Source organism: Elephas maximus, chromosome 1 (genome assembly GCF_024166365.1).
Source record: "Elephas maximus indicus isolate mEleMax1 chromosome 1, mEleMax1 primary haplotype, whole genome shotgun sequence".
NCBI classification, from domain to species: domain Eukaryota; kingdom Metazoa; phylum Chordata; class Mammalia; order Proboscidea; family Elephantidae; genus Elephas; species Elephas maximus.
The window spans coordinates 204992946-205006665 of NC_064819.1; the positions used below are offsets into that span (position 1 = coordinate 204992946).

Below are 13720 nucleotides of genomic sequence, written 5' to 3' on the forward strand. Positions count from 1 at the left end.
AAGCTTATCAGAGTAAACAATTTAAACATGTACAGTTAATTTTATGTGAACTGTACTTCAAAAAAGCTGTTCACCCCTATGCGTCTGTCAGTTCGTCATACTGTGGGGGTTTGCATGACGCTGTGATTCTGGAAGCTATGCAAATGCAAGCAGGGTCACCCATGGCAGGGAGGTTTCAGCAGAGCTTCCAGACAAAGACAGCCTAGGGAGAAGTATCCAGCAGGCTACTCCTGAAAAGATGAGCCAGTGAAAACCCTCTGCACAGCAACGAAACACTGTCTGATATAGTGCCGGAAGACACTCAAAAGACAACTGAGGAAGAGCTGCCTCCTCAAAGTAGAGTTGACCGTAATGACGTGGATGGAGTCAAGCTTTCGGGACCTTCATTTGCTGATGTGGCACGACTCAAAATGAGAAGGAACAGCTGCAAACATCCATTAATAATTGGAACGTGGAGCACATGAAGTATGAAATCTAGTTGGAAATTCTCAAAAAGGAAATGGAATGCGTAAACGTCTAGATCCTAGGCATTAGTGAGCTGAAATGGACTGGTATTGGCCATTTTGTATCAGACAATCATATGGTCTACTATGTCGGGAAAAGACAACTTGAAGAGGGATGGTGTTGCATTTGTTAAAAAGAACATTTCAAGATCTATCCTTAAGAACAACACTGCCAGTGATAGGATAATATCCACATGCCTACAAGAAAGATGAGTTAATACGACTATTATTTAAATTTACACACCAACCACTAAGGCAAAAGATGAAGAAATTGAAGATTTTTACCAACTTCTGCAGTCTGAAGTTGATCGAACATGCAATCAGGATGCATTGATAATTAACTGGTGACTGGAATGCTAAAGTTGGAAACAAAGAAGAATCCGCAGTTGGAAAATATGGCCTTGGTGATAGAAATGATGCCAGAGATCACATGATAGAATTTTGCAAGACCAATGACTTCTTCCTTGCAAATACCTTTTTACAACTACATCTGTGGAAAGACATGATGGAAAAGCTCGATATCATCCATCAGAATAAGGCCAGGAGCCGACTGTAGAACTGACCATCAATTGCTCATATGCAAGTTCATGCTGAAGCTGAAGAAAATTAGAACAAGTTCAGGAGAGCCGAAGTACTACCTTGATTATATCCCGCCTAAGTTTAGAGACCACCTCAAGAATAGATTTGACGTGTTGAACACTAATGACCAAAGACCAGACGAGTTGTGGAATGACATCAAGTATATCATACATAAAGAAAGCAAGAGGTCATCAAAAAGACAGGAAAGAAAGAAAAGACCAAAATGGATGCCAGAAGAGATTCTGAAACTTGCTCTTGTATGTCAAGTAGCTAGAACAAATGGAAGAAATGATGAAGTAAAAGAGTTGAACAGAAGATTTCAAAGGGTAGCTTGGAAAGTATAATGAAATGTGCAAAGACCTAGAATTAGAAAACCAAAAGGGAAGAACACGCTTAGCATTTCTGAAGCTGAAAGAACTGAAGAAAAAATTCAAGCCTTGAGTTGCAACAGTGAAGGATCCTATACGGGAAATATGAAGAGACACAGGAAGCATCAAAAGAAGATGGAAGGAATACACAGAGTCACTCTACCAAAAAGAATTGGTAAACATTCAACCATTTCGGAAGGCAGCATATGATAAGGAACCAATGGTACTGGAGGAGGAAGTCCAAGCTGCCCTGAAGGCAATGCCAAAAAGCAAGGACCCAGGAATGTACAGAATACCAATTGAGATGTTTCAACAAAAGGATGCAACACTGGAAGTGCTCACTCTTCTATGCCAAGAAATTTGGAAGACAGCTACTTGGCCAACCAACTGGAACAGATTCATATGTATGCCTATTTCCAAGAAAGGTGATCCAATCGAATGCGGAAATATATCCAACAATATCATTAATATCACATGCAAGTAAAATTTTGCTGAAGATCATTCAAAAGCAGCTACAGCAGTATGTCAACAGGGAGCTTGTCAGAAATTTAGGCCAGATACAGAAGAGGATGTAGATCAAGGGATATCATTGCTGATGTCAGATGGATCCTGGCTGAAAGCAGAGAATACCAGAAAGTAGTTTACCTACATTTTAATGACTATGCAAAGGCATTCCATTGTGTGAATCATAACAAATTATGGATAACATTACAAATAATGGGAATCGGAGAACACTTAATTCTGCTCATGAGGAACTTGTACATAGGTCAACAGGCAGTTGTTCAAACAGAACAAGGGCACGCTGCATGGTTTAAAGTCAGCAAAGCTGTGTGTCAGGGTTGTATCCTTTCACCATACTTATGCAATCTGTATGCTGAGCTAATAATCCAAGAAGCTGGACTATACGAAGAAATATGGGACATTAGGATTGGAGGAAGCCTCATTAACGGCCTGCATTATGCAGATGACACAACCTCGCTTGCTGAAAGTGAAGAGGGCTTAAAGTACTTACTGATGAAGATCAAAGACTACAACCTCCTGCATGGATTCCACCTCCACCTCAACATAAAGAAAACAAAAATCCTCACGAACGGACTAATAAGCAACATCATGATAAGGAGAAAAGATTGAAGTTCTCAAGGATTTCATTTTACTTGGATCCACAATCAATGCCCAAGGAAGCAGCAGTTGAGAAATCAAACAATGCATCACACTGGGCAAATCTGCTGCAAAAGACCTCTTTAAAGTGTTAAAAAGCAAAGATGTCACCTTGAAGACTAAAGTGGGCCTGATCCAAGCCCTGGTGTTTTCAATCGTCTCACATGTATGGGAAAGCTGGACAATGAATAAGGAAAAGGAAGACCAAAGAACCGACGCCTCTGAATATGCTGTTGGCGAAGAATATTGAATGCCAAAGAATATGAACTGAATGAATTGAATGAAATGAATGAATTGAATGCCGAAGCATATCGACTGCCAAAAGAACAAATCTGCCTTGGAAGAAATAGAACTAGAATGGTCCTTAGAAGCAAAGATTTTGAGACTTTGTCTCACATACTTTGGATATGTTATCAAGAGGGAACAGTCCCTGGAGAAGGATATCATGCTTGGTAAAGTAGAGGGTCAGTGAAAAAGAAGACCCTGCATGAGATGGTTTGACACAGTGGCTTCGATAATGGACTCAAGCGTAACGATTGTGATGGCGCAGGACCACAGTGTTTTATTCTGTTGCACCTGGGGTCCCTATGAGTCAGAACCTACCTGACAGCACCTAACAACAACAAAGCTGTTAAGGCACATGACACAATGGTGATAACAGGGGCTACTAGTCTTAATATGCAAGGAGTCCCTAAAAAAAAAGAACTAAAAAATAATCCAGCAGAAAAAATTGGTACAGGTAAGAGGAAGGCTATGCTCAAAAAAAAAAAAAAAATTTAACTTCACTAATAATTAAAGAAGGAATTTTATTTAAAAAATGCAAATTATAAAGCAATGCTGTTTAACTGAGTCATTCTATATGTCCAGATATATTTTTCCTAAGGAACCAACTGAGTAAGGGTATACAAGTGTGCACTGCATCATTGTTTAAAAAGGGGAAAATATGTAACATCATAAGTTTGCAACAGCAGTTGTTTGAATAAATTACGGTGTACTCATTTAATGAAAGCAAATTCAGCCACTAAAATTATGTATGGAAGTCTAATTATCACGATGGAAAGCTGCTCATAATATACTGTTAAACAGAAGGAAAAATAATTTATAAAACCATTTAGTGAATATACAAACGGTGATCACCTTGTTTATTAGTTATGAACCTTGGTTTTACCAACCATGAGTTTGAAATTGTGCATATAAAAAATTTTAGGTCTTTGATCTTCATATTCATGTAGTAATCCATTCAGGTGCACTACATGAAGAATAGGCAAACAGCAACTGATGCCTTCTCCTGCAGGCCTTGACTGGGGTACATAGTAGGGGACATTATCAAGGGAGAAGACCTGTTTACAACCCACCTTCAGGGATAAAAATGTAAATTCAGAATTCACATTTCTGTATTCCAACTACTTTTCCAAGATGGATGTGTATCTGCTTCTCTGCAGATCTTTGTATTTTTGATGACTATTTTTCATTGCATATTTTGGACTTCTTTTCAGAATACTGAGAGCATTAATTTATCCTCAAATATTCAAAGACTGCTTACAGGATAAGGGCAACTTAAAAGCTGCAAAAGAAAATAAAAGTGCTCTGTGGACTGGAATTTGGACGGTTTAACATAAGTTTCAGGGATGAAAGAATCAACACATGCAAATCGTGTCTGACCTTTGCTTTGTTTGCTTTTTAACACTGTTCTTTCAAACTTTTGTTTTTCTGCTACTATGAATGGAAAGTAAAGCTGGGTTTAACTATTTAATGACATTTTCTAACTCCCTACGTTTTCTCTGAGATTTTGAACTTGCCAGATACAGATCTGACAGCCATTTCAATTTAACCCTGAGTGAATGAGTACGCAAAGGAAGCACGATACATAGTAAGAACATACACTGACATAAGCAACAGTTACACAAAACCATACACTTGGGATATTTTTCATCTTATTTTTGCCAAACTGTATTTTCTAAATATTTAAAAAATGCTAAACAGGTATTTAATTTTTCCTTTTAAAAAAATTTTTTTTAACTGGTAAAAAATTTTACAAAGTCATTACCTAAATATCTACGTTTATTTTCCCAGGTATCAAGATGCCTTCAGAAAGAATTAAGATTGCATAAATGGAGGCAAATAATAAAAATAAACCCCAAATATATATACATATTTTTTTTGTCTAGAGGGAATTTTCTATGCCAAAGCCATCTGACTGCATTTCAATCAGTCAAATGAACACTCTGTCTTTAGCACCTCTAGTTCTGTGAAGACAGCCATAAACAAACTGCAGAAATATTCACAAAGACCTAGTTTCTCAGACACTAGAAACAGAAGCTGCTTACAAGTTCTTGCTTATTGTTGCTCTCTCCCTCCCCCACCACCCACAAACATACATCAATCTATCGGTATAAGACTGTACAGATTATTTCATTGCAAAGTAGGTTATAATCGATGACTTCTTAATTCCTTCAACCTCTATGCCTCTAACGTTTGAAAGGCTTCTAACTACACTTTCACATGGTCCATAGTTAGAGTCTGATGTTGCAATTAAATAACTACATTTCTTCCCTTTGTAATAGTCTCTTTTTTGTGCTAATTTAACTCTGCATGTTTAAAACTTAGCTCCAACAATCTGGTGCACTTAAAATTCACAATTTCAAGAGTTTCATCCTCATCCTTTTATCATTTATTGAGCAGTTGTCATGTGTTATGTACTAGAGCAGATTCTGGGAACATAAAGGCACTGTCCCCCTCTCGAAGCTCGAATTTGTTGGAGGTCAACAAGAAATTACTGCAATGTGCTAATGGACAAGGTGCTCAGAGCATAGAAGTGGCAACTACATTTGCTTAACAGAATGTAATATCCACCAAAACACCTTCTAAATTTACCTCCAGTAGGCTACTATTTGGGATTCTGAATTTTACACAATTAAAAAATTCTTAAAATATTTTTATAACTGACAGTCCTTTGATTTACATAATAAGCTCAGTGCTTTAGTATATGTTTCTGACCTTAAACAATTATATTTAAAAAAAAAATGTGGTTTTCTCAGAAGATTTTTATCTTCATAGGAGGAAGAAGGGAGGAAATAAGATATTTTAATCCACTGCCCTCTGCATCTGAAGCAAATACAAGGCTTGCTACTATCACGATCTATTTGTACTTATATGTAATTACTGATTTATAATGAAGTATTTTTTTATAGCTAAAAACACAACATATTCTCTGTCTTAAACTGTATTAACTATAAGATTTACTTTTGGTTGAACATCTCAGTTCCTTTGTTCAAGATCAATTAACATGCAGAGCGCTGTTACTGTGTATAGTCACCTTACTGGCTACCTAATGCCTTTACTTATGAATTATCACATTTCTAATCATATGATTACTTTCAACTAGTAAGTATATTTCTTTAGATTCTCAGCATTCAGCAGTTATACAGCATCTTCCTTCTCTACCTTTAACAAATTTTTTTTTTTTTTATGTGTAAAGAATGTTCAAGGGCTTATAATGATTTTCATTATACTTTTACCTGCCCTGACTTCCTCCTCCTTCAGCTAATCTTAGGTACTGTGTAGATAGATTCAAGAAGTTTTACTGAGTAACACATCAATTGTAATAGCATGGGTGTGTTTCAGGGCCTGTTAGAAATTCTTCATTTCCCTGACATATTTTATATGTCAAGTAGAAGTTATAAGCATCACTAATAAAACTATGCCACCACCCGTGCAGTGTTATGCTGGAAGTTATGCCACTGGTATTTCAAATACCAGCAGGGTCAATCCATGGTGGACAGGTTTCAACGGAGCTTCTAGACTAAAACAGAGTAGGAAGAAAGGCTTAGTGATCTGCTTCTGAAAATTAGCCAATGAAAGTTTATGGACCATGATAGAACACTGTTCGATTTGTTTGCTTGGACATGGCATTAGGAAGAATCAATCACTAAAGGAGGATACTGTGTTTAGTGAAGTAGAGGGTCTACAAAGGTGTGGGAGACCCTCAGTGAGATGGATTGGCACAGTGGATACAATGATGGACTGGAACATGCTGGCGATCATGAAGATGACACAACATAGGACAATGGTTCTTTCTGTTTTACACAGAGTTGATGTGAGCTGGAGTCCACTCAACGGCAGCTATCTATCTAACAAAACTGTGCGCAAAGCTATATATACAATAAAGTGTAGCAGATTCAAGTCTCACAGCCAACTAGATGAGAGCATCTACCATCGTTCGCAAATTCTTCAGACGGGCGCCTAAGTGGCATATAATAAACCATCTGTGAAACACTTGAAGGATGTGCTGTTCTTCGATTTCTGGTTTCCTATATCACATCACACATCATGCTGTTTAACTGAAAGTACATGATCAGTTTCTATTAGCTAAGATTTCCCTGCTTCAGCGTGGTTCATGAATTCTAATAATATCTATGCTTCACGTCTTGCTTTATGGTTTCATTTTATCCTTTGATAAAACAATGCGATAAACCAGAACAGGTGTTATTTTCATTTTACCGATGAAGCAACAGATGCAGAAGAGCTAACTATTTGACCAGGGTCAAACAAAAAGTGATGGAATTTTGTCTAAAACCCTAATACTCTAACTCCTACTCTAGCCTTTCTCACCACGATGTTGCCTATTTTGCACAGTACCTTCTTCCTTCTTGGGGCACTTAAAATGCACCAATGTAGGCATAAAAAAAATGCCAGAATGAGGAATTAAGGGCTCTTGTTTATGCTCAAAGCCATTAAGTTGACTGAGTTTTCCATATGTCCTGAATCTTTGAGTGACACAAGCTTACAAATCAAAGTATCTATTATGTGAAGAATATTAAAATCAATGCTTTGGGACATGCCCGAGAAATAGGTAGATTCAGCATGTCTTAAAAGTTGGCATCTCTATCTCCTAATTGCTCTTGCTAAGCCAATGATAAATATTTAAAACTCTGACCTATAATCAGTTATGTTTGTTACTGCACAATCTTAACCAAGTGTGAGAATTACCATACCTAAGTTTCCTTTTGAATTATCCATCTTCAGTACTTCCAGAAAACCATTACATGTAAAACTCTAGATATTAAATCTATCTGAATTAGACATTATTTTCCTGCAAAAATACTGTTAAAAGTAGTTACATTAAAGTTTAATGCTACATACTAAATTCATATTTTGAACTATACTGAGAACATAATAGCTTAATGCATCATAATTATGAGTTGTCGCAAACATTTTTAAAGAGTAAACTATTAAAAATAATACTAGATGAGCAGGTTTCCTTTCAATCTTAGGGGTCGTCTAAATAGTAAAAACAAAGATGATTTCGCCATAGGAATATCTGGCTAATATCTATGCTTCTTAATTTAAATTATTTCATAAAACTAAAAATGCAAAGACTAAGTAACCAACTATGACAGACAGCTTAATGTTTTAAGACACGAGCTCTGGAGTCAGCCTGGAATCAAATGTTGGCTTCACCACTTAACTGTGTGACCTTAGCCTAACTACTTCATTCTCCCTCAGCCTCAGTTTCATCATCTGTAAAGTGAAGATAATAATAATATCAACCTCCTGCAGTTTTGGGAAGACTGTATATGTTAAGATGCTTGTAAGAGTGGTGGACACATGGTAAATGCTTCAAAAATGTTAGCTACTACTACCCCTATTATTATTAGCTCTAAACATACCAACTGATTATGCTGTATTTTCATAAATCTTAAGGGGGATTGCTATTATACGGAATTTCTAACTCTTAATTCAAGCATTTACTGCATGTCAGTAATATGCCAAGTCCTATGTTAGACATAAATGACAAACAAAAAAAACTAAAGCCACTGCCTTCGAGTTTATTCCGACTCACAGTGACCCTGCAGGGCAGAAGAGAACTGCCCCATAGGTTTCCAAGGCTGTAAATCTTTATGGAAGCAGGCTGCCACATCTCTCTCCCATGGAGTGGCAACTGCTCATCTTTTGGTTAGCAGCCAGGCGCTTGGCCACTGTACTACCAGGGCTCCTATGTTAGACATAAGGGATTATAAAGACCATGGGCTTTTATTCAATCAGCAAATGATATCATAAAATTATAGAAACCTAAACATACATGTGCCCTGTACTCTGACAAAGGATATCGCAGTGTAAAAAATAAAGATATCAAAGACAACAATGTAGAAGCTTGCTATTGTTGTGTGCCATCTAGTTGAGTTGATTTTGACTCACAGCAACCCTACACAGGACAAAGTAGCCCTGTAAGATTTCCTAGGCTGTTATCTTTATGGGATCAGATCACCAGGTCTTTTCTCCTGTGGTGTCACTGGATGGGTTCAGACAGACTGACCTTTCCAGTTAGCAGCTGACTGTGTAATTGTAGTGTCACCAAGTGTCTTTAAAATTCACTAATGAATATTGATTCTATGAACACAATCGTATCTAGCACCAGTGGTAGAAACTGCTTTTAAGTTTAATGTTCTTCAAAAGCTTGAATCAACTACTGAGGAAGCACAGGGACTGGGCGGGGGTGGGTTGGGGGGCGGGGGTGGGTGGGGGGGGACCCTGGTGACCTGGTCTAATTCCTGGGTTTCATAGCCCAGTTCAACTTGGCACACAATATCCATTGCCCTCGAGTTGATTCTGACTCATAGCAACCCTATAGGACAGAGAAGAACTGACCCATAGGGTTTCCAAGAAGCAGCTGGTGGATTTGAACTATCAACCTTTTGGTTAGCAGCCACTTAACCACTGAGCAATAAAAGGTGCTCAATAATAATCTGTCTTGTCTAAGCAAAGCACTCTGGAGTTAATACTGATTCAGAGGAGATACTGCCACCTAGCGAAAGTTTAGGCTCATTACCTGGGATTATTAAATAATGCTGAGAACTTCCCAAATTAAGACTTGACACTACTTAAAATATTACATGCATATTTATTAAATGTTCCTATTCAGGATAGGTACTGGTAATAAAAAAGATAAATAAGACTCCATCTCTGCTTCCTACAAAGTGTAGGAATTACAAAGAAATCGCACTACTCCACAGAAAAGCATAGTGTAAATGGTATTGTAGGAAAAAAAGGTCTGTTTATTAGACTCTCAAAAGCTAATATGTCAGGAATGTCTGCTAAAAATTAGGTTAGTGTAGTAAATAAATTCATAGATTCCAAGGCTAAACGGTACGGATTCAGACTCTGGCTTCTGTAACATGGGGATAATAATAGTACCCATCCTGGTGGTATAATGGTTAAGTGCTACGGCTGCTAACCAACAGGTTGGCAGTTCAAATCCGCCAGGCGCTCCTTGGAAACTCTATGGGGCAGTTCTACTCTGTCCTATAGGGTCACTATGAGTCGGAATCGACTCAATGGCAGTGGGTTTGTTTTTTTTAATATCATAAGTTTAATGTGAAAAGTAAAGAATATATGTAAAATACTTAAAGCAGTACAAGGAACAAAGAAAGTGCTAAATAAGTATTACCTACAGGATGGCACTGGGTGCTATTATTATTACTAAATGTATAACTGCATGCTGGAGACTGAGGTAGACAAATATTGATTAATAGTAAAACATTAATTGCTCAAGTCTAGCTTCATAAATTTAATTCAGTAGAAGCCGTTTCTCTGACTAGCACTCTGTTATTATGGGAATCCTAAAAGTACATTATTTGTGGTAGTCTGTGACTAAATTTCGTATTACTATATGATTAACCCTTTCAACATCAGGCAAACAAAACTGCCTTCTGAAAGTAAAAATTATGTTTCTTACCAAAAAAAGCAAAAAGTCAGTAGAATGAAAGAGTCAAAAGACCACAACCTGAACATATGCTTAACAGGGAAAGATGCTTGCTGACTCTTCACAGATTTTGCTGGAACTGAAAAATGGATGATACATTTAGCTACCACTGTGGTCTCATTCGCAGCTTATTTAACATTAAAAAAAAAAAAGAAGAGCTTGCTCCATTTTTCTTGAAAATTACCTAAAGTCAATAAAGTATGAGCACTCTGAAGCCTGATTTATTCTCCACTTAATCTATTTTGTCTTCAAATAAATAGCATTTTACAACTATACAACTGTTCCATATATTTTGAATTTTAAACCATTAAAAAATTTTATGTAAAGTCACACGTAAACCCTACTTTTAGACAAGAACGTTTCTGGGTAAAAGATTCCCATATTAAAAAATAAATAAAATATAGGGTAAACTGTAATAGGTCAATAGGAAATACTATAATTTTTAATAAAATATTTGAAGATGACTTGACTTGATACTGGCCTGCATTTAATGAATAAACTATTCTAGAGTCAGAAACAACGTTTCAGTTTCTTATGGATATATGCCGCTCACAAGAACTGAACCAAATCTTGGATTGCTTGAGATTACTTAACTTCTTCCTAAGTTTCCTCATTTTAAAAATAGGCAGCAAAGAGTTGGGAAAATGTGTTGAAACACACTGAGTTTTAACTTGTTTGAAAAGGTGTGTTAAGATATCAAAAACTGCGTTCTAAATACTTTGCATGAAATAATTTTAATTTCATGTCTATTATTTGAACTGTTTAAAATGCTCACGTAATCCTTCCTTCTCCACTTTAAGATAGTACAACTATGCCATTCATGTTCTTAACTTTATGTGTTTATTTTCCAATACAGTCTATCTGGAAAGGCATTCACTTCAATAAACAAAAAGTTGAAAAACAGAGAGAGTCACAAAGAGAAAAAAATACACAAAAACTTTTTTCTAATTCCATTTCATATAAAGATGCTTATCAGCCTCTTAAAACTTAAGTTCCTATAAAGTCAAGTGTATACTGGTTGGATAAGCTTAACACCATTTTACCTTTTGTTGCCTGTGTTCGTTTCAATACAGTACTTATCAATTTATGGAGCATTTTCACAGTTATTCTCTTATATTATCCTCACAAATAATCCTTTTAGGTAGAGCACAATTATTAATAGCACCATTTAATATATAAGGAAATGGAGCTACAGAAAGGCAAGGGGCTTATGCAAAGTCACTGAAGTAAACAGAACTGAGACTAAAACTCCTGTTTTAGACTCCTCGAGCTTTTCTCTATCTACTACCTTTCTAGAACGGGCTTCTTACACTCAATGCCTATTGTCTAAAAACCAAATTGGCAAACCTAACTCTCCTGGGCTGATCTAATTATGAAATCCTTCTGTCAGTGACAAAAACAAACTACTTGAAGACTAAAAAAACCCAAAAAACAGTGGAATCTTAACTTGCATTAGTGAAAATTTCCAAAGCCTAAAAAGCAAATTAGAATGTGAATGAAGACAGTTGTGAAATAATCTCTAACCTCTTAAGAGTCTGAGGAAATAACTGTGCTGCCTATTTCCTGTGTAACAGTCCCAATTATAAAGTACTTAGGTATAACTCTCTCCCTTTATATGAAGATTTAGAGTGGCTACAAAGAAAGAACTGTTTCAGGATACAAGTTTGAACTAGACATCAGATTTGGACTTTGGCTCGTTTGAGAAATCCATCTGTCGTTTCCCATGATCAGGCAATGTTTGTTTTTGCTAACATTTGCCTGTAAGAACAAATGGTACTGACAATTCTACCATCAGTAATAGTGTTCTACAAATTTGAATATGTGTTGCAGAAATTAATTACTTCCTCTCAGTGTTCTTTAAATCTCAACTTCATATATTATTTTCTAGGGTGACAATGTATCTCAATGTCTAATAACTCAGTATTTATCACAATCACTAACTAATTGATTCTGTTTTAACATAATAAACTTAACTTTGGACATTTCATTAATTTAAAATACTTTGTCCAAATAGTTCCACATTAATGTTACCTATATACAATTTGTATATTTACGCACTTCTAACACTTGTGTAGGTACAATATATATGTGTGAGCCTTCTTAGCTTATCAAAAACAGGGAATGATGACACTATCTAAACAAGTCAGAAACTAATAAAGATCTTTTATTTTTGTGTAAGAATTAAAATAGGAAGAAAATGCAATTACAATTTTGAGAGCAACCACACTTAGTACAATACAGAATGAAGAAATCCTAATTTCAGTACAAAAATTAAAGAAACCTATGAAAAACAGATAAAAAGTAATTTTTAGAATGCTATACTCTTCCTTAAAAATGTGTACAAAGTCACCTTATTCTTTATTATTTCTCAGAATCATCGGATTCGGTAATTTCAGAGCAGAAAAAGACCTTAAATTTCTAATTCCAGGTCTGGTTTTCATCTGATTTTTTGCCTTTTTTTAATGTTAAGAAACTCTCAAAGCTACAACTTAACTAAAATTGTAAGCTTAGGAAAAACAAAAGTATAGCATAAGAAATTAACTTACTATTCAATTGATAACATTAGAGATCCCTGTTCCCAAAAATGTTACTTTACCTTTTAGATTTAGCTAATATGTCCCCCATTAATTTTTAGGTGAATTTCAATTATTTAAATTGGTATACAAAGAAAGTGATGGCTACATTTCTGCAATTTCAAGATAAGAGCACAATCATTTTGTATACTTTTGCCTATATTTAAATTCAATAATAATCATGCTTATAGAAAAATAAAATGTTATATAGCACAATAATAGTATCTATTTAATCTGCCCAGTTCTTAGAGTATATTCAAGAAAGCTTTGTTAACACAAAGGATAATAGCTTTCACAGAATTTATGGTTCTTAGTTCCGTCTAAATGTAAAAACAAATTACTCTAAATATTCTTGTTAAGTCATGGACTTACCATGGAAATCATAAATATAAAGAAGAATTGGTTCGTTCTGCCCAAATGCACAAAATGCAACCATATGTTCAAGTGGGTGATAAGAGATGTCTCGAATGGGTGACTTGAACGGAAGGTCAGAATACATCGCTACTTGTTCTCCTAAAAAGAAAAGACATTCAATAATTTGTACTGTCTTATGCATTATGCAAACCCTGGTGGCATAGTGGTTAAGTGCTATGGCTGCTAACCAAAGGGTTGGCAGTTCAAATCCACCAGGTGCTCCTTAGAAACTCTATGGGACAGTTCTAACCTGCCCTGTAAGGTCACTATGAGTCGGAACCAACTTGACGGCAGCGGGTTTGGTTTGGTTTTTGGTTATGCATTACAAGATTATTTTGCAACTTATTAAAAAATATTTATAGT

General features: G+C 35.9%; 1 protein-coding gene across 5 annotated transcripts in view; it reads right to left on the minus strand.

The window, feature by feature from the left end:
• Nucleotides 1–13720, minus strand: part of AHI1 (Abelson helper integration site 1) — a 211167-nt gene that overhangs the window by 131120 nt on the left and 66327 nt on the right. For all 5 annotated transcript variants that reach the window (XM_049901705.1, XM_049901695.1, XM_049901686.1 and 2 more), the window contains exon 17: nucleotides 13316–13456. In XM_049901705.1, coding sequence (XP_049757662.1) covers nucleotides 13316–13456 — 141 coding nt within the window. The remainder of the gene's footprint in view (nucleotides 1–13315; nucleotides 13457–13720) is intronic.